At 41.8% G+C, this 20,284-nt stretch overlaps 1 protein-coding gene across 1 annotated transcript in view; it reads right to left on the bottom strand.

Moving 5' to 3' along the window:
- Window positions 1–20,284, bottom strand: part of MGA (MAX dimerization protein MGA) — a 2,673,741-nt gene that overhangs the window by 1,555,919 nt on the left and 1,097,538 nt on the right. Inside the window, exon 9 of the mRNA XM_044060555.1 lies at window positions 3,777–4,000. Coding sequence (XP_043916490.1) covers window positions 3,777–4,000 — 224 coding nt within the window. The remainder of the gene's footprint in view (window positions 1–3,776; window positions 4,001–20,284) is intronic.

Consider the following 20,284-nt stretch of genomic DNA (forward strand, 5'->3'; position numbering starts at 1 on the left):
AAATTCTGGGCCAGTTTAAACAATCTACTCCACCCAGGTAAAAGCTCAACTCCTACCCCAGAAAAACTATCAGATAAAATCCCAGAGGAAGTAGCCAATTCCTTTAATACCTTCTTCACAGACACTATACAATCCCTAGCCAACCAGCTATCAACTACTTACCCCCAGTTAACAGATATCACCCTAAAGTCCATACCCACCTTTAAATTTCAACCTGTCCCCACTGCCTATATATGCACACTACTGAAGAAACTAAAACCAACTACTCTCTCCGCTGACCTTCTCCCAGCCGAATATTTACAAAAAGCTGCTGATGTCATAGCTTACCCCATCTCGATACTCATCAATCGTACCTTGGCCGAAGCCAAAATCCCCTCAATATGGAAAATATCCTATGTAATGTAATACCACTCCATAAAGGAGGCTCATTGACGGAACTGTCAAATTACAGGCCCATAACTATATTGTCACCATTGGCCAAAATCATGGAGAAATGTGTACAGACAGCTTCTTTACTATCTTATTCAGAACAACCTACTCTCCAGTTCTCAACATGGCTTTAGACCACACCATAGTACAACCACTGCTCTTCTCTCTTTTACTGACACAATTAACCACAACCGGAATAACAAAAAAATATCGTCAGCTCTCTTTCTGGACGTATCAAAGGCCTTTGATATGGTGAACCATCAATTACTTCACAATACCCTAAAAAATCTCCATTTAGACAACCAAACTCTAGAGTGGTTTCAAGCCTATCTCTCAGAGAGACAGCAAGCTGTACTCTGGCAGAACAGGCTCTCTAGCCTCCTATCTAATACCATAGGGGTTCCTCAAGGTTCCATATTGGGACCTCTTCTCTTTTCTGTCTTCATAAATGACCTCTACAAAGCCATCCCAGATGCCACCTGTATTCAATATGCTGATGACTCGACATTAGTTTGTTCTGACTCATCTCCAGTTAATTTATTATCAAAAACACAATCCTGCTTTACGGCAGTAGAGAATTGGTTACTGGGACGTCAACTTATTCTTAATCCAAACAAAACCAAACCCCACTCATAAGGTCATACCCACACCCTTTTCTATTCAATCCAAAAATAGGACAAACATCTCCCCAGACTCCTACACTAAACTACTGGGAGTTACCATTGACAATAAACTTAGATATGATATCCATATCAATCAGACTATTAAAACTGTTAATAAAAAACTCGGGTCGCTCTATCGAATAAAAACCTTTCTTACCCCAATAGCAAAAATGGCCACTGCCCGCTCCCATCTCCTCTCTACCCTCCTATATGCCTCCCCTATTCTTACAAATCTTAACATAACTGAAGTAAACAAACTAACACGTTATTATAATCATATTGCCAGATTTGCAACTGGCATGCCCTACAGAACCCATCATTGTAGCAACCTACAAAACCTGGGTTGGATCGAATTCCCTAACATTCTTCAGCAGAGCCAACTCATAGTAGCATTTAAAATTCTTAAACAATCTGACAAAACCCCTGCACTGAAAAACTTAATCAAACCTTACAACAATCTCAATAGTTTACGCTCCTCAAACAAGCTACTAGCTCAAACGGTAAAATCCAACAATTCAGGGGGTGACGCTCTCTTTGCCAATGCAATCGGAAAAATATGGAACTCCCTTCCACCCAGCCTCACCATCATTTCCTCCATAAAACTCTTCAAAAAGAGGCTAAATCACCACCTCCAGACACACTGGCTTTGCCAATGCATAAGCCCAGACTGACTCCACCTAAACCAGATTTTCCTCTTCCTTACCAGGTCTAACCTATGTAACCTCTACCTCTCTCGCATCTGTTTCCCTCTTATCTCCTCTTCCATGTAAATCTCTAGTCTTTGCTTCCTATACTAATACCAGATATAACTATCCTAAGAGTCAATCTAAAAGGAGAAAAAGTCTGTTATACTATGTGTATTGTATCTTTTTTATATATCTTGGAGTAATGTATTGAAATACTTTAAAATGTCTCCTCTTTTTTGTGTAAACTACCTAAGGAGAACAATCTGTATTCTATCAACATATTGTATACCTATTTGCCAATGTTGGAGCTTTTCTCCCCGGGCCTCTGCTGAAAATGGACATGTATCCAGTCGGACCTTCCCGGTCAACAAATGCAAAATAAATAAATAAATAAATAAATTTGCGAACAGAAACAAGAGCAATATGGAAGGAGGATACCCAGACAGTTCCAATAGTATGGTCTCATAAAAAAAAAAAAAAATTAGCTGTACTTGGATATGTTACCGATACATGTGAATCCATATGAATTGCAGGAGATGTTAATTCACAGCACCAGCAATGTGCCCAGAAGAGCACTTTTGACTAACATGACAGACAAACTATGCTAATTTCATTTTAACCATACTTTGACTTGGGAATGGGATCCATTCCCATCATGGTATTAGAAACCCAAAAGTCTTGGAGAAATTAAAAAAGAAGAAAGAATTCAGCATTTCTAAGCTGCTCCAGAGTGAATGAGTTAAACTGCTGGTTTTCTAAATATAGTTTGCAGAAACTAAGCAGACTTCTTAAGGTTTAAAGTTTAAATGATAAGCTCATAGACTATGACCAGACATAATATTTCACTCCTAAGCAGGAGAGAAAAGCTGAGTGCAAATTTCTAAATGGGATTTGGCATACAATGAAGCACTCCCTTTTTCCTCTCAGACGTGCCAAAAGCAATACCAATTTTCACAGAAACATGTCAGGAAACTCTCCAGCGGGTTACTTTTCTGTCCAGTAGAAACTAGCCAATTTTCTAACCAGTGAAGATGCAGCAAGCAAGTCCTTGTGCCTACACTATCGTTTGGGTTCATGGAAGTCACCCAAAAGCTTTGAATACTGGTCAGACGTCTGTCCCTCGGCTGGATACACCCAACACAGCTTAGTCTACTACAACAACGATCTAACAATGAAGGTCTACCTATTAACTATTCCACAACTTTGACAGATTTCAACTGGACCACCTATAATCAAAAATATCATATATCCACACTTTCTTAGCATTAATCAATAAAAATTTGACTCTGAGCTTATACTTACTGTAAATTTACAGAAACTTATACTCTCCGAGTCTGGCTACCAATCCACTACTTTGACAGCAGTAGCTTCCTCTCCACTGGAAAAAGAAGTTTTTCTGGTAAGTTCTCCATGTGAACAGCAAAGCACAAAGGATTGAGACCATTAAGCAGGTGGCAATGTTCGCCCTGGGGTGTAAGATCCATTTCCTATGTCTCAACTTGCTAACTGCATGGTTCAAGATGAAGTCACAGAAACAGAGGTGTGCCCTCAGATCAATCATAAATAAAGGCACTTGTGCATAGTAGACTTACGCATTTAAATGGATGGGGAAAAAAAGTCCTCCATCTATAGTGACACACAATAGTAAAACTCACCCATCACTAAGCAAAACAACTCCTATGTGCATGGTATTACATTTTCATTCCTTGACTTTAATAAGTAAGGATGCATATCAAGGGTTGCTGGCAGAGTGAAAGATTTACTGAAAGTTTGGTACAAATTCAAATCACTGAATAACAGTTTATGCTACCAGAACGACTACGGAACGTAATACAATAAGAGTCACAAATTACAAACTGAGCTTTTTAGGCAGTTTAACATATCACTAAAAACTAATGTAGCACAAAAGAAAAACATTCTCTGCTTTGTCAAATAGACTGTAAAGAATGCAGTACTCTGCAAACTTAAGAACTTAAAATAAATGGTTCATTTTCCTTACCACTGGGTTTGGCTTAGGAGTGTATATTCTTCCAGACTTCCCTGCAGGGGTGGATCTACTCTTGCTTGAAGGAAGAGGTTCAAGTAAGTTAGAAGGGAGAAGTTTTGACGAGTCGTCTACAGAAGGTGTTGGGACATAAATGGGTTCAGGATCATCATCCATATCTGACTTTACCCACAATGGAACAGGACGAAAAGGCTGGACAATTACTGGCTCTGAAATAGCTGAAAAACACAAATTATAAGTCTTTCTTAAAATGGACACACACACACACACACACACTGCTGACACGTCAAATGAACACACTCCCCCAGTCCACACTGCTGCTCGTTAAACGCTGGACTGTTTAGTTGAAAACTGCAAGTTCCCTAAGGTTACTACACTTCAAAAAATTCTGTAATGAGTAAAGGGGGAAAAACCCAGTGAGTAAAGATACGGGTCCTACTTCAACCACAAACAGTAGTTTAATCCCCAAACACCCAAATTCAATAAAATGGTCACGCAGTTCAAGCAATTAAACACAGATCACTGACTGCTAGCACAACTACTATACGGCTGAACTACTGACAAACTTAATAGCGTTCTCAAAAAATGAAAGAAATTTAAGCACATTTACAGTTACTTCATTTAGTTAAGCACCTGTGTGACCTCCTCTACAGCACGATTAATGCAAAATGAATTAGGACTGCTCAGGAAATAAAACTCAACAGGCCTACCCCACCTCTTAGTGTACTGCAGTGTCTTCTCTCAATATTTTCGTCAACATGACAAAAAACACCCAATAATCAGAATCGGGTGCACTTACAATGAATAGAGGAACTTTAGATGTGCTATGCCAAAGGTGGAGGAAGGTGCATGGGTAAGTTACAGAAGATGGACCTACTGTCAAATATCTTTGATTACAGTAACAACACAGTTTCACATCTTATAAAAGGGATCCAAATAAGAGGAGTCTCAGCTTCTACCTCAGGACAAAGTCCGAGCAAATCCTTCAGGGTGGTCCTCCCTATGGGAATATAGTCCCTATTACACACCCCAAAGGAAGCCATGGACATCGCATTCAGCACCTTACAATAGAGTTGTGAGCAACACAAGTACCTGCTGCACAGACACCTAAAGCTGCACTCCAAAAAAGGCTACAGATAGAACAAGTGTTCTTACACTGCAGACTAACTACAGCAGTGAGAAGAACATTACTTACTAGGAACAGATGCCCTAAAAATGCAGGTTAAGTACAACAGTAAGTAGCCTGCTACAGTTACTAGGAACAGGTGCTCTAATAATACAGAAACTATGGCAATGAGAAGCACGTTACACTTACTAGAAACACGTGCTCTTACAATGCAGGATAAGTACAACAGAAAGAATACAGGACAAATACACCACTGAGCAGCCTGTTACTCTTACTAGGAAAAGGTGCTCTTACAATACGGACAGAAGTACATTTACTAGGAACAGGTGCTCTAACAATGCAGACTAACAATGGCAGTGAGAAGCATGTTGCACTTACTAGGAACAGGTATGCTAACAATGCAGACTAACAAATGCAGTGAGAATTAATTAATGCCCACCTTTCCAGGCATGTCTAAAGGTCAGTTCTCTGTGCTTTCTCCTATTAACCTGGTGAACTTGGGCATCCTGAGGCAATATAGCAACTGCCTCATGTACACAGAAAACCCTCCCCTCTTACCTCCCAATACTCAGACTTGTGAGAGACGCACTTAAACATCCAAATTTGAAGCCATGTACTCTCCGCCAAGACTGGAATAGATGATCAAGAGGAGGTGGTCAGCACTTGCATCACACCACATGGAACACACAGCCCTCCAGAACACACACCAGCACTACCTTCAAATAAAAACATAAACCACATACCCACTTTGCGGAGGCTCTCAATGAAAATCTACCCAAACAGCAGAGACCTCTGAGGCAGAAAAGCACTTGATCACAACACAACACTAATCACGAGACACACAACTCTCCTAAACAGTGTGCCACTCAACCAAAGACCCTAAGGCAAAACAGCATGCCAAACACACTAGTCATAGGTGACTCGATAGTGAGGCACACTGATGTCCCACTCACTAGGTTGAATAAGGAGAAAGTAACAGTCAGCTGCCTGTCAGGTGCCAGGATCTGCCACATAACGCATCATTCAGGTCTCTTAATAACAGGTACAAATATGAGTCTGTCATTTTACATGTGGGTGTGAATGACCTGAGACGTACCTCCCTGGACTACATGAAGAGAGACACGGAGGAGCTCTCGGATTATGTAGCCCAGGTGGGTTTGAGCCTAGCCCTGAGCAGCATCCTGCCATCACCAGAGTAATAACACAGTACAAGCAGAAAATGATTGATTTCAAAAATTGGCCAAGTTTCTGGTGTCATTCTAAGGGGATCCAGAATCTGTCTGCCTGGGATGACATGACTGACGGACCTCGATGCTATGCCAGAGATGGCTTGCAACTGTCACCCCTGGGCTTCTGGATACTGGCCAAGGCTCTTGTCACCCCTACAGTGCCTTTTCCAAGGATCAAATTACCACCATAACAGCTACAAACAAATATAATCTGAGGGTCATGCTGCAGCACTAGAAGTCTAAATCTCACATTGCACTTGCTCGAAGCACTCCTAAAAATGGAGAACACTGACATTTCTGCTGTAACAGAGACCTGACTCAAGGCATCAGAAAGCACCCCTGCACTACCAGGCTATAACTCATTCCGCACCTTTCAGCCCCAGAACTTGGACAGAAGCTCCAAAGGCAGTGGTGTTTCCATATTCATAAAGGTTGTGCACACCTCTAGACTGTAAGCCCAACATAACACATCAAAGATACTTCAGGGGCATTGGGTAAGACAGCAACTCAGGTTGTAGCCTGCTATAGATCCCCAACCATGTCCCAAGACTCACACTCCATGTTCCTAAGCACCCTGGAGAATATTAGGGTCCAACCTTACACTCTCATACTGGGCGACTTCAACTACCCCTCCATTAACTGGGAAAACTACACATGTACCAACACACTTGCCCAACATTTCCTGGAATTCATTAATTCCAATGCCCTGGACCAGCTCGTTCTTACCCCCACTAGAGGTAGCAACATCCTTGACCTGGTCATTACTAACATGGGAGACCGTTGCTTTACACTAGTAGTTAACTCCTCCCTGGTTAGATCCGACCACGAACTAATCACCTTGGAAATCCACATCCACCCCCCCTGCAAAGGTAACCACCATGAAAAACTTCTCCAAAGCTAACTTTGGGCTCCTACAAACAGAGGTTGCTAACTTCACGGCACCCATGCAAATGGAGAATAGTTGCATGACCACTGAATCAATCACTAATGCACTGTATGAACACGTACACAAATGCAAAGATCCTCTGCCTTCAACAAAATGGTCCATTCATTCTGGTGGGAAGGAAACTGGATATTACCAGGATAGGTGGAATCTCCAAGGCCCACTCATACTGAGCAGGCCTGTTTGCTGGCCTGGGGAAAAGCAGCCTACCCTCTCCAATTCAAAGCATCCCCTTTCTCTCTCTGCAGTTCCTCAGAGCCCACAACCACTGCTTCCCAAGGGGAAGCATTTCTCTTCAAGCTAATTTTCCCACAGCTGCACATGTGAATGTGTACTAATGCCAGGACAAAGTAAACACCTACGTTTCCTATCAGATGTCTCCTCTGTGGGGAGTGTGATCTGCCTTTTTGTCCACAGGATGTGCTACCCAGCAACTGCCTGCCTGCTTCCACCCTTGCTGGACAGCTCTTACACACAGGCTGCTAATCAAATATCGCCCAAACCAAATTTGTTTACCTTAGGTTCACAGGTGAACTCTAGGCTAACTGCCATGAAGAGCCATTTTAAGCCTACCGAATATCCTGAGGTCAGAATCAAACCTAACCTTGTGTCTATACGGTGAAGCCTTAAAATTATGGCAAACCCACCCCCAGAAAAATCAAACCAAGTACCTTGTTTCTGGTTGGTAAACATCTTAACCATTACACCAACTTCTAACACAGCAAAACTCTGCTGTTGTCTGCATGGATGCCAATCACGACCCAAGAAAGGGAGTCTTAGTGGGCAGATAAAGCAAGAACGGACCCTACCTGCAGGATGCTAATGGCAAGGTTTGGTTTAGAGGACATCCAAACTCCTTCAACACAATAAACTATTTCTGCCCATTCAAGCAATATCCCCACCCTTATGCAGATGTGCTGATGGTAACCAAGATTATAGATATGGCAAGCTAAAAGGGGTTCCCCATCCAGTATTGAAGGTAATGTATGCAATATTTAGATATTTTGATTTAGCAGGGCAAAGAATCTAAACTCAGACCACTGGACCATAACTGTCCACTATAGCACCAGTGTACGTTGTACTGCATGGGGTATCACTGGAAAACGTTCTGCCTATAGACATATAATCTTCAAGCACATTACAGTATAAGCCTAGATAGGAGCTATTAACAGAGCTGAGGTCCTGTGTCTTTCTCAGCATAAAAAAATGCAGAATATCATCTTAAACTCTTCTCTCTTGCTGAGACCTCTTGTTTAGCTCATTCTGACAGCAGACTGAAAGTACAGTTGTGTAGACTTGAGTGTATTCATTGTTGCAGCATCACATTTGGGTTATCAGCTTGCAGTAGCCCTTGGTCGGCCCGATTAACAAAGTTTGAGTCCTGCGTCGGTTGCTGTCTCTTCTTCCATGATGTCAGGTCGTCAGGGGTATAAAACATGCAGCAGACGCCATTACACAAGTTTTTCTTGCCCCAGATGTCAGGTGCCCCACAACGGGAAGCAATTAAATATATAAAAATACAAGGTTATACCTCCAACAAAAAAGCAAATACACCAAAAAGCTTTTAATCATCGTAAAGGAGAGTAGGGGTATAGCCAAAAGAAGACAGGGGGCTGGAGGGAGGGTAACCAGGACTGCAACACTCAAACATCTACATTTATGGTAATTGTACACAACTGTACTATGTTCTTCGTGTTTCACTGTTGCAGTCATCACATTCGGGTAGATTCCCAAAGCAAAGGATGGCAGGAGGAATTTAGATAGAATTAGGACCAGCTATAAGGCCATGCAAGACTGCAGTGGCAAAGCCAGCTCTGGATTTAGAGAAAACTGGCAAATGGTAATGCTTGGTGAAAGTATGTACAGAACACCAGTTAGCAGCTTCTAGGATGTCCCTGGTAGGGACGCCTCTGAGAAAAGCTGTAGAGGCTGATACAGCCCTGGTTGAGTGGGGTCTGATCCCCTGTGGGATAGGTTTTCCCTGGTGCTTGTAGCAGAAATTAACACAAAGGCCTATCCATTTAGAAATGGTTTGCTTTAAAATAGCCTTCCCCTCTGTCCCTGCAGCAAATGCCACCAGCAGTTGTTCAGATTTCCTTTGAGGTTTAGTCCTGTCCAAGTAGAATCTAAGTTGTCTGTGCACATCTAAGGAGTGCAGTATCCATTCCCCTTTGCTCTGTGGATTAGGAAAGAAGGTTGGCAAATAGATGGACTGATTAAGAGCCACACTGGATACTACCTTGGGTATGAAGGAGAGGTTGCTTCTGAGGGACACCCTGTCTGCATGAAAGATGATGAAAGGCTCCACTGCAATAAGGGCCTGTAATATAGATACCCTTCTAGCTAAAGTGATAGCTAAAAGGAAAGATGTTTTCCAGGAAAGGAATTTTAAATCTGCAGTAGCAGCTGGTTCGAAAGGAGGAAGAGTGAGTTTCTCCAATACAAAATTAAGACCCCATGCTGGAGTTGGAGCTCTCCTGGGTGGTCTTAAATTTTTTGCCCTTCTGAGGAACTGCTTGAGCAGTGGATGAAAGAAGAGGGGATGTTCTGTGTTTTAATGAGCTGAAATGGGTGAGGCGTGAATTTTGATAGAGGAAAAAAGACAGGCTCTTGTGAAGCATCTCAGTTAAGTATTGTAAAATCTGAGATAAATTGGGCGCTGCTGTGCTTATCCCTTGAGACTGGTTCCAGGCACAGAATCTTTTCCATTTTTCAGCATAAGATTTTCTAGTACTAGGCCTCCTTGTCTCTAAGGTATCAGTCACTGGTTTACTGAGGGATGGTAAAGGAGAGATTAGGAAATTAGCCAGGTTGACAGGTTCAGTGTTTGAAGCTGAGGGTGCAGAATCTGGTTCTCCTGCTGACACAACAGGGTAGGGGTCTGAGGCAGGTGCCATGGGGCCAACAGTGACGCACTGTGCAAGAGGGGGTACCAGTGTTGGCAAGGACAGTCTGGAGCAATCATAATCGTCCTTGGTTTGTCTTGTTTGATCTTTAGTAGTACTTTGTACAGCAGAGGCAGAGGAGGAAAGGCATCAGCTGATTGGATGTTCTGTCCTTCAGCTGGAAAAACCTCTTTCCACGCTTGTTTGTGGGGAGTCCTTGTGCAAAATTTGAACAATTGATAGTTCTGGGGGGGGGGAGGCAAACAGGTCTATATCTGGGATCCCCCATTTGCTTGTCAACATGTTGAAAATCCTTGGTTCCAGTTTCCACTTGGGTGGGTCCATGAGATTTCTACTTAGTCCGTCTGCCAGTGTATTCAGTTTTCCTGGCAGGAATTGAGCTTGTAGATGCACTTGGTAGCTGAAGGCTGTGTTCCACAATGCCATGGCTAGTCTGCAGAGGTGGTAATAATGGGTACTGCCCCTGCTTGTTTATGTACCACATAACAGTGGTGTTGTCTGTCTTTATCATTAATTGTCCTGGAAGAAAGTGGTCCTTGAAGGCTGTCAGAGCATTCTGTACAGCTAACATTTCTTTTTGATTGATATGCAGGTGCATTTGACTTGGGTTCCATTTGCCCTGAATGCACTTCTGTACCAGGTGAGCCCCCCCCCCCATGCATGGTCTGATGTGTCTGCTAGGGTTTGGGCGGCAGGGGGTAGTGTGAATGGCAGTCCCTTGTTTTGGTTTCAGGCCTCTGCCCACCAAACTAACTCTAGGCGTAGGCAAAGTATGATAGGAATCATTGCTTCTAGATCCTGAGAATGTTGACACCATAGGCTTTTTAGGTACCATTGTAATTTCCTCATATGCAGTCTTGTATATGGAATTAGAAGAATGCAGGAGGCCATGAACCCCAAGGCTTGTAGTATTTGCCTTGCAGATCGGGTTTTTGTGGCCACTTGTTTGAAGAAGGTTGTCAAATGAATTTCTTTCTCTGGCATGAGGAAAGCCATCTGGGAAGTTATATTCAAGCTTGCTCCCAGGAATATAATTTGTTGACAGAGTACCAGGTGTGATTTCTTTTCATTTATGGTGTACCCCAGACAAGTTAGCACACTTTGTACAAAGGCCAGTTGATTCAAAAGCATGCCCTGGCTTTCTGCCTGGATTAGACAATCATCCAGGTATGGGTATATTTGAATATTTCTTTGCCTGCAAAATGCAATGACTGGAGCTAGGCACTTTGTGAATACCCTGGGCGCAGTAGATAAGCCAAAGGGCAGTGCAGAGAACTGACAGTGCGTGTAGCCTGTTTTGAAGCGTAGGTATCTTCTGCAAAAGTCCTTGATTGGGATGTGCAGGTATGCTTCATTTAAATCTAGTGTTGCTAACCAGGCATCTTTGCCTAGCATAGGAAGCAACTGGTGAAGAGTCAGCATCTTGAATTTTGGAATCACCAAAAAGGTGTTTAGGGTAGACAGGTCCAGGACAAGACACCATGAGCTGTCTTTTCTGGGCACCAGGAAAAGTCTTGATAGAAACCTTGTCCCTTTTCCTCTTCTGGTACCAACTGAATAGCCCGCCTATGCTTAGGAGAGAAAGTACTTGCTTTTGGGCCTCTGCCCACGGATTTGGGGGTAGATCTGGCCCACCGCTTGGTGTTGGTAACGTGTGGAAGTGAAATCTGTATCCTTGGGAAACTATATTTAAAACCTATTTGTCCTGGGTAATGAGTTCCCAGTTCTTTGCATGAAGAGCAATTTTTCCCCCCAAAGGGGCAGTCAGTTGAGAAGTGCTTGGAGGTTTTAAAAATAAGTCATTGAGACAGTTTACCATAGGGGGAGTTTTATGACTCCCAGATTTGGAAGGCCACACACTGCTTAGTCCTCTGCGTACCCTGGGACTGAAGTCTGGGTGCTCTGCTGGATCTGGGTTTGGACGGAGAAGGTCTGGAAGAGGCAGGAAAGGACCAATTCTTCTTAGAATGCCAATGCCTACTAAATCTCGGAGGTTGTACTTCTAAAAAATCTTTAACAGTTTGCATAAATTTAGCTTTTTCCTCCATCTTTTTAAAAACTTCTTCTGCTTTGTTGCCAAACAGGCGGTCCTGATTTAAGGGAGCATCCAGTAATTTAGCTTTGACATGATCTGGCAAGGATTGCTCCTTAAGCCAATCATGCCTTCGAAGTACAGATCTAGTTACAGCAGCCCTGCAAGATGCCTCTAGTGAATCAAAATCACATTGCAAAGTATGTTTTCCAACTTGTTCAGCAGAATGCATTAAAGTCTGTAAATCCTTACTTTCAGTACAATCAGGAATCAAAATCATTTTCTGTTTAAGCAATCCAATAATATGCTGCTGATACTTTAACATATGAAACTGGCAGTTTAAGGCCCTAATGGCCACAGCTGCAGAAGTGTATACCTTCTTACCCCATCTATCCAGCAACCTGGAGTCTCTATCAGAGGGGGTAGGATTTTTAGCAGTAGTAGCTTGAATGTCCTTGGGTCCCTGTGAAATGGTCTCAGGATCCGCAGTAGGATTTTTGAAAAGGAACTGGGAGAGTCAGGAACCCTGTAATATCCATCAGGTTTTATGGGAGCAGGAGGTTAAGAGTCAGGGGCAAACTAGATTCAGAAAAAAACATCAACAATGTCTAGTACAGGAGAAATGGCTAAAGGCCTGTGCTGGGGGGCAAGAGTAAGAAATCCCTAAGCCTCTTTTTAGAATCAGAGAAATCCTGACTTTCCCAATGAAAATGCTGCCTAAGAGTATGCAACGTTTCACCAAAAGAGAAATCCCCTGGGGGTGGGTGGGGGGGAGAAGAGGAAACGGCCCTCAGCATCAGAATCCTCATAGGTAGGTAAGGGTAAATCTTGGTCATCAGAGGAAACAGAAATTTCAGAATCTTGGTCAGAAGTATCATAAGAAAACTCAGTCCTAGGTCTCTTAGAGGTGGAAGGTTGGCTTCCCCTGATTAGAGTAATAAGGTCTTAGCCATTCTTATTTGTTTTTTAGGCAAGGAGGCCTCACCATGCAGTCTGGGAGTCAGTTTTCCAGGCATGGTTCGAGTTTTAGGCCTTGAAGAAGATGATGGTGGTTTAATATGCAAGTCAGGAGGCCTGAATACACCCTCAGAAGCCAGTGCCTGCACAGCGGGTCTGGACCCATCCAAGGTAGAGACTTCCGCAGGTTCAACAGTTGAAGCATCTCGCTGCATACCGGACTCCGAATGGGTCTCGGTAGAGGCCTGCGAATCTGAAGTAGCTGGTATCAGGGGCTGCAAAAGCACCTCACGGAGTACTGGCGAAGTGGCGACTGGCTTAGGAGAAGCGTCGTCGGCAGCTATGGACAGAGGTGGTCTGTCTCTGTCTTTATCTCTGCATTTTTTCAGAATATTGGTACTCGGATGGCTTACTGAAGACATAACAGCATAACTGAACCGAGCACCAAAATATTTAGAAGCGAAAATATACAGACGATGGATAGTTTGAGGTTTAAATAAGGCACAAAACCGACAGCGAGGTACGTCGTGGTCAGGGCCTAGGCAAGGAATACAGTACGAATGAAAATCTTTATGAGGCATTTGCTTTCCACAAGAAATGCAATTATTTACTTTTACTGACATTGGTTTAGAGCAAGAAAAAGTTTCCCCAATGGGGTACTTAGCTTTTAGTTGAAGACTTTGGTTCCGAAACTCGAAAACGAAAATTTCAAGAGTCGGCCAACCTGCACTTGCGAACTGCTTCTGCTTCGGGCACCGCACGGCAAGAAAGACTGATGATGGCGTCGGCTGCATGTTTTATACCCCTGACGACCTGACTTCACGAAAGAAGATACAGCAACTGACGCAGGATCCAAGACTTTGTTAATCAGGCCGACCAAGGGCTACTGCAAGCAGATAACCCAAATGTGATGACTGCAACACTGAAACACGAAGAACATCACCTTCTTCCCTGTGGACATTTTCTTACAGAGGGATGTCCAACCAAGGGAAAAGATGCAAGTAGTAGTCTGGTATAGGACAGGATCCTGCAAACTTTCTACATATTACTGTACAGGTATCATCTGAGCTACCTGGGAGACATGCCAAATAATAACATTTGCTCAAACTGCACTTGATGAACCTGAGCAGCTTGAGTCTGCAATCATGGCAGTGGAAAGTTCCAATCACAGACACCCTACAGACAGTTAAAGCTTGGATCAGTGCAGGAGCTACAAGACAGTCACTTAGGTATGGCAAAATTTTAGCTCTTTTTCAGACTCTGGTCAGCTGATACCACAGGTATATATTTTGTCAACACTATTAGGGCTGTAATCAGACCGGAACTAAACTGTCTCCTTACCAAAAGCATAAGCACCAATCTTCTTTTCTTGGCATCCATGATGTGTATTGCAAGTGGCTTACGTGATGGAGGCCTAAAGTGCACATCCCATCTCTTTTTCACAGACATATGGAAGGAATGCAAAGACTGTATGATGACCATACAAAACGCTTCTTTGTGAATAAAGGTGTTTAGTTCAAGTCCTGTGCCTTTTTTGGTATCAAAAAATGCAGAATACTATCTTAACCCCTTCTCTTCTGCTGGGACCTCTTGTATGGGTCATTCTAACAGCACAATAAACACATCCTTCCATAAGCATATCTAAACAATCCTACCTTGGTTTGTGATTTACTGATCTTTACTGTAAAAAAAGAAGTGTAACTGCAAGTGGCAGATGTAAAGGAATTACAGCTTTTGTCTCGCTTGCAGAACTTATATAGTCAGAACAGCTTTACTATACTTACTTTAGTATTTAGTTACATATTGCCTGTGTGATTTTTGTCACGAGTTGACTTGAGTTCTCTCTGAATTCTGTGGTTACTGACTTTGATTACGCTGATCTTTTACAACATTTTATTCGGTTGAAGCCAATTATAGATTCCTTAAATGTGTATGCAATTAATGATTTGCTAATGGACAAATATATTGTAGAGTGTAATAAATACTCTGCATATTTAAAGGTAACAACTGTTAACACTGGTGAACTGTGTTCCTCGTGTCAAAAGTTGGATGATTTGCTTCCCATTGTTAGAAGTAAACCTAGACTTGATGATTGCGCTTGTGAAATTAGAAGGGCTTGGAGAACTGTTGATTTCGTATATTAATGGCTAGACTAGGGACATAAATAATGTTAGGCAAAGAACAAACAGAACACATTTAGGAAATGACGCATCTATTGTCTGTAAAGATCATTCAACCCCTTTAAAACAAGATGATGCCCCTGACAATTTTGGAATTCTGGATGCAAGTATTCAGCAATCTGAGGATCCGGATTGTTTACAAGGAAAAAAAAAGGAAAAGAAATAAAGGAAAACGTTGACAACAAATCAAAAGGAACAAAAAGAAACTGACTAATGTCTGTAAAGTAAAGAAAATAAGTACTAAAAAAGACACTGCTTTATGTTGCACACAGGTTACAGGGAATGACAACATTTTACTACCAGAAAACCTTCAGTCTGCAGAAAAAGGCATACTTTTTCTGAAAGATAAGGTAGAAAAAAGATGCAAAGGGCAGGTGAAATGGAAGAAATCAAAAACTGAACGTGGAAGGACTGACTGAAGAGCATTACTGTAAGAAAAAAGGAAAGAAAGACAGATGTTGACTACATGGCTCAAGCTGTGGATTTACAACACCTGCTGGATGAGAATTTAATACACAATGAAAACAGTGGGATTAACAAGACTAATGGTGATGAAGATTTGTCTTTTGTAACAATTGATAGAGCAGATATTGCGTATTAGAAGCTGAAGATTCTTCAAAGCTGGTCAGCAAAGATATTCTTGTAATTGAATATTCAATTATTAGAGGAACTGATACTTATAACTGCAGAAAAGATAATGAACATCAAATAGTGTTATGCTTGCCTTCTATAAAAATACAGGATGTGAGGCAAGCCTTGGAAAGCCTTAATGTAAGGAACTACGGATCTATTTTTACTCATTTCGGTACAAATTATTTCATCCGCATGATTCTCTGACTGTTAGGGAAATGACAGCCCTCTTAGATAATATAGCTTGCACTGGTGTTTTAAGACATATTTTTCACAAATCACCTACAGAAAGGATAGTCAGGTCACCACGAATGAAAAGATCTTTTGCATAAATGTCTACATGGAAAAAAATGTCCCGTTTTAAAAAAATGGAAATGTGTAGAGCATCTAAGGGTTTATTATCAAAATGTTGAAATTCACATGGTCGACATTCATAACGTCGAACGTCATTACACCGAATGTTCAAAATACCAAAAAAAAAAGTCTAAATTTAAATGGTCGAAAAACACCTACAAACTAACACTAGTGTTTTTACAGGGGGCTGCGCCTCCCTGCACCCCCCACACCCCCTGCCAGTTATATATTACAACTCCGAGATTGCATAACATTGCAGACAAGGGAAAATCCTTGCCCTGTTTGCAACAATGTCGACAGGTAATTTGCATGCACTTCCGGTCGACCAAATGAACTACTTAACATTAATGTGTCGATCATATGAATGTTAGACCAAATGAATTTCAACATTCTGATAGTAAACCGCATCTAAGCCTAGTTTTGGGCACATGTGTTCAGACAGGATGGCATGTATTTGTCAATATCAGGGAAAGGAATTTTTGCAATATTTCACAAACACTAGGCAGACTTTTTACCAGGTCGAAAATTTAACCGTTCACAGACAGCAACATTTGATGCATCTCTGATGGTTGTTAATGCTAGGAGTAATAATAATACATTTTTTTTACTAGAAAATTTGCTACGTTACCACAAGATTGATGTTGTTACTGTTTCTGAAACATGGTTAAAGAACAATTATTGGAAACCAGTTCTGTCAGGGTATACATGTTTTTACTGTAGCAGACATTCTAACAAAAACTCAGGTGGAGGTGTTATGACAGATGGTCTCAAAAAAAGTATAGCTTCACTCTGTCGCATATCGCCTACTCAAAGGTGATCTCTGCCTAACATACAAAGCTATGTCAAACTCAGAGCTGTTGGACATGCTCCACTTAAAGAAATCCCAATCCCTCAGAGCTACACGCTTTAGGGACATAAACCTTGCCATCACAATAAACAGAACATGCTGGATGGATAGATTCCTGTCCAAGAGACTTCCCATACGCTGGAACAAACTACCTATCTATATCAAAGCTCCTCATTAGCACCCAAAGAAAAATCTTGATGACTGGATGGGAGATAGGAAATTCACCCCGGAGATAACTTCTGTGGCTCTGCTCGACAAGGGCACAGGAAAATAATTTTCTTAGGTGGCGAAAGCCAGGGTACCTTTTTGGCTAGGCTTATATAGGCCCTAGGACCAAAAGCCTAGCACCTACCTATGAACCTATGACACCTGTGATTATTACATGTTCAATGACAACATCAATACTATACACCAAGTGTGAAAATAAAGACAACCCTGGAACATACAACAAATGTAGTGCATATAAGTGCTGATGGCCTAGAGGAATTGATACACTTCTTACAAGAAATGCAGGAGGGAAGAATAATATTAGCTGGGGACTTAAATGTACCAGAAACAGAATGGAATAATATTGATTAAACAACATTAGTAAGGACATTATTCACAAAGTACACTGAAGAACAACATCTGCTTCAGATTGTAAAACTAAAACCTACCAGGGGACAGAATATACTAGACACTGCGTTCTTAAAGAAATTACTGTTACTTCAAGTCAAGTTTTACCACCACTGATGTGTAGTGACCATGGGGTTATAATGGTTAATTTGTTTCTAGATAATTCTGCCAAACTGAAATCTAAACCAATGCACAGAAGGTTAATTACAGATTATTTGGAAGCAAAGCAGTCACTTTGTAAAACTAACTGGAGAGAGGTGTTCAGTTGAAAAACTGCAGATGGAATGTGGAAAGTTTTGAAAGAGACATTGTTTGAGTGCAAAAAACAAAAAATATTTAACATCAGGATCTGGGCATACAATATCAGGGGGATTTATTTCCATAACAACAAAATATCTGATTAAGGTGAGAGACAAAAGAAACAGAAAAGAAATCAAACTACAAATTTGAAAACTGAAATAAACAAGCTGGACAAATAGGTTAAGCATAATGTGAGACATGATCAAGAAAAACTTGAAGAAAAATTATATAAAGCTATTGAGCGTAACAGGAAACCTTTTTACAGATACAAAAGATGTGAAAGGAGTAAAGACATACAAACTGATACACTGTGTGCAGATTCTAAAATATATTCTCAGAAACAACAGACTATAGATATATTTACAAAGTCTTATGCAAAACAATTCGGCTCCACAAAAGGGGTGAGAAGTCATCCGAGTGACACCCAGGTAACCTCAGATACTGGAATCAAATTAGATTACACTGAAAAAGAACTGCACAAACTGGATTCAAACAAAGCACAGGGAGGAGACGAAATCAGTAAGAATGACCTGAGAGGACTTCAAGAACTTACCATACCATTATATCTATTACTCACTAGGTTATATAAATATGGGGAGATTCCTCAAGATTGGAGACATGCACTTATTAAACCTGTCTTTAAGGAAAGGGGAAGTAGGACAATGCCAGAGTCATACAGACCCTTAATTCTACTTTCATGTTGTGGAAAAATAATGAAGAAGGTAATATTGGACAAATTATTGTCAGAACTGGATAGGTTGCGACATGAAACCCTATATCAGCAAACATATGTTGAGAAAGTACAGTTGTGTACACTTACCATAAATGTAGATGTTCGAGTGTATTCACTGTTGCAGTCATTACATTTGGGTAATCTGCTGGCAGGCTGCCCTCAGTTGGCCTGATTAACACAGTCTTGGGTCCTGTGTCGGTTGCTGTCCCTTCTTCCATGACGTCAGGTCGTCAGGGGTATAAAACATGCATCTGACGCTATTACATCAGTTTTTCTTGCCCCAGACGTCAGGTGCCCCCCTAATGGGGAGCAAATAAAATTAAAAAACACAAAAATATACCTCCAACCAAAAGCAAATACACCAAAAAGGCTTTTAAGCATAGTAAAAGAAAGTAGAGGTATCGCCAGAGAAAAGTAGGGGGCTGGAGGGAGGGTAACCAGGACAGCAACAGTGAATACACTCGAACATCTACATTTATGCTAAGTGTTCTTCATGTTTCACTGCTGCAGTCATTACATTTGGGTAGATTCCCAAAGCTATGGTTGGGAAGAGGAGTTTATACAGCATTAGGACCAGCTATAAGGCCCTGCAAGACAGCAGTGGCAAAGCCAGCTCTGGATTTAGAGAAAATTGGTAAATGATAATGCTTGGTGAAATTATGTACAGAACTCCAGGTAGCAGCTTCTAGAATATCCCTGGTAGGAACACTTCTGAGAAAGGCTGCAGAAGTAGATGCAACCCTGGTGGAGTGAGATCTGATCCCCTGGGGGATAGGCTTTCCATGGTGCTTATAACAGAAATGAATGCAATGGCTTATCCATTTAGAAATGGTTTGTTTTGAAATAGCCTTCCCCTCTGCCCCTGCAGAAAATGCTACCAGCAACTGTTCAAATTTTCTTCGAGATTTAGTCCTGTCCAAGTAGAATCTAAGTTGTCTGTGCACATCCAAGGAATGCAGAATCCATTCCATTTTGTTCTGTGGATTGGGAAAGAAGGTTGGCAAACGAATGGACTGATTAAGAGCCAAACTGGAAACCACCTTGGGCATAAAGGATGGATTGGTCCTCAGAGATACCCTGTCCGCATAAAAGAAGATGAAAGGCTCCACTGTCATAAGAGGCTGTAATTCAGATATCCTTCTAGCTGAAGTGATTGCTAAAAGGAAGGCTGTTTTCCAAGAAAGAAATTTTAAGTCTGCAGTAGCAGCTGGCTCGAAAGGAGGCAGAGTCAACTTCTCCAAAACAAAGTTAAGGTCCCATGCAGGGGTAGGAGCTCTCCTGGGTGGTCTCAAGTTCTTTGCCCCTCTGAGATACTGCTTGAGCAGGGGATGAGAGAAGAGGTGTGGTTCTGTGTTATAGTGAGCTGAAATAGCTGAGGCGTGGATTTTAATAGAGGAAAAGGACAGGCCCTTGTGAAGCATTGGGTAGAGTGGGCGCGGCTGTGCTCATCTCTAAAGAATGGTTCCAGGCACAAAATCTTTTCCATTTGTCAGCATAAGATTTTCTAATACTAGGCCTTCTCGCCTCCAAGATGACATCCATCGCAGATTTGTTAAGGGATGATCAGGGTGAATTTAAGTGATTAGCCAGGCTGCAAGGTTCAATGTTGGAAGCTGAGGGTGCAGGATTTGGTCCTCCTGCTGTGACAGC

This window comes from Protopterus annectens, chromosome 2.part0 (assembly GCF_019279795.1).
Source record: "Protopterus annectens isolate FY-2018-M chromosome 2.part0, PAN1.0, whole genome shotgun sequence".
In the NCBI taxonomy this organism is placed as follows: domain Eukaryota; kingdom Metazoa; phylum Chordata; order Ceratodontiformes; family Protopteridae; genus Protopterus; species Protopterus annectens.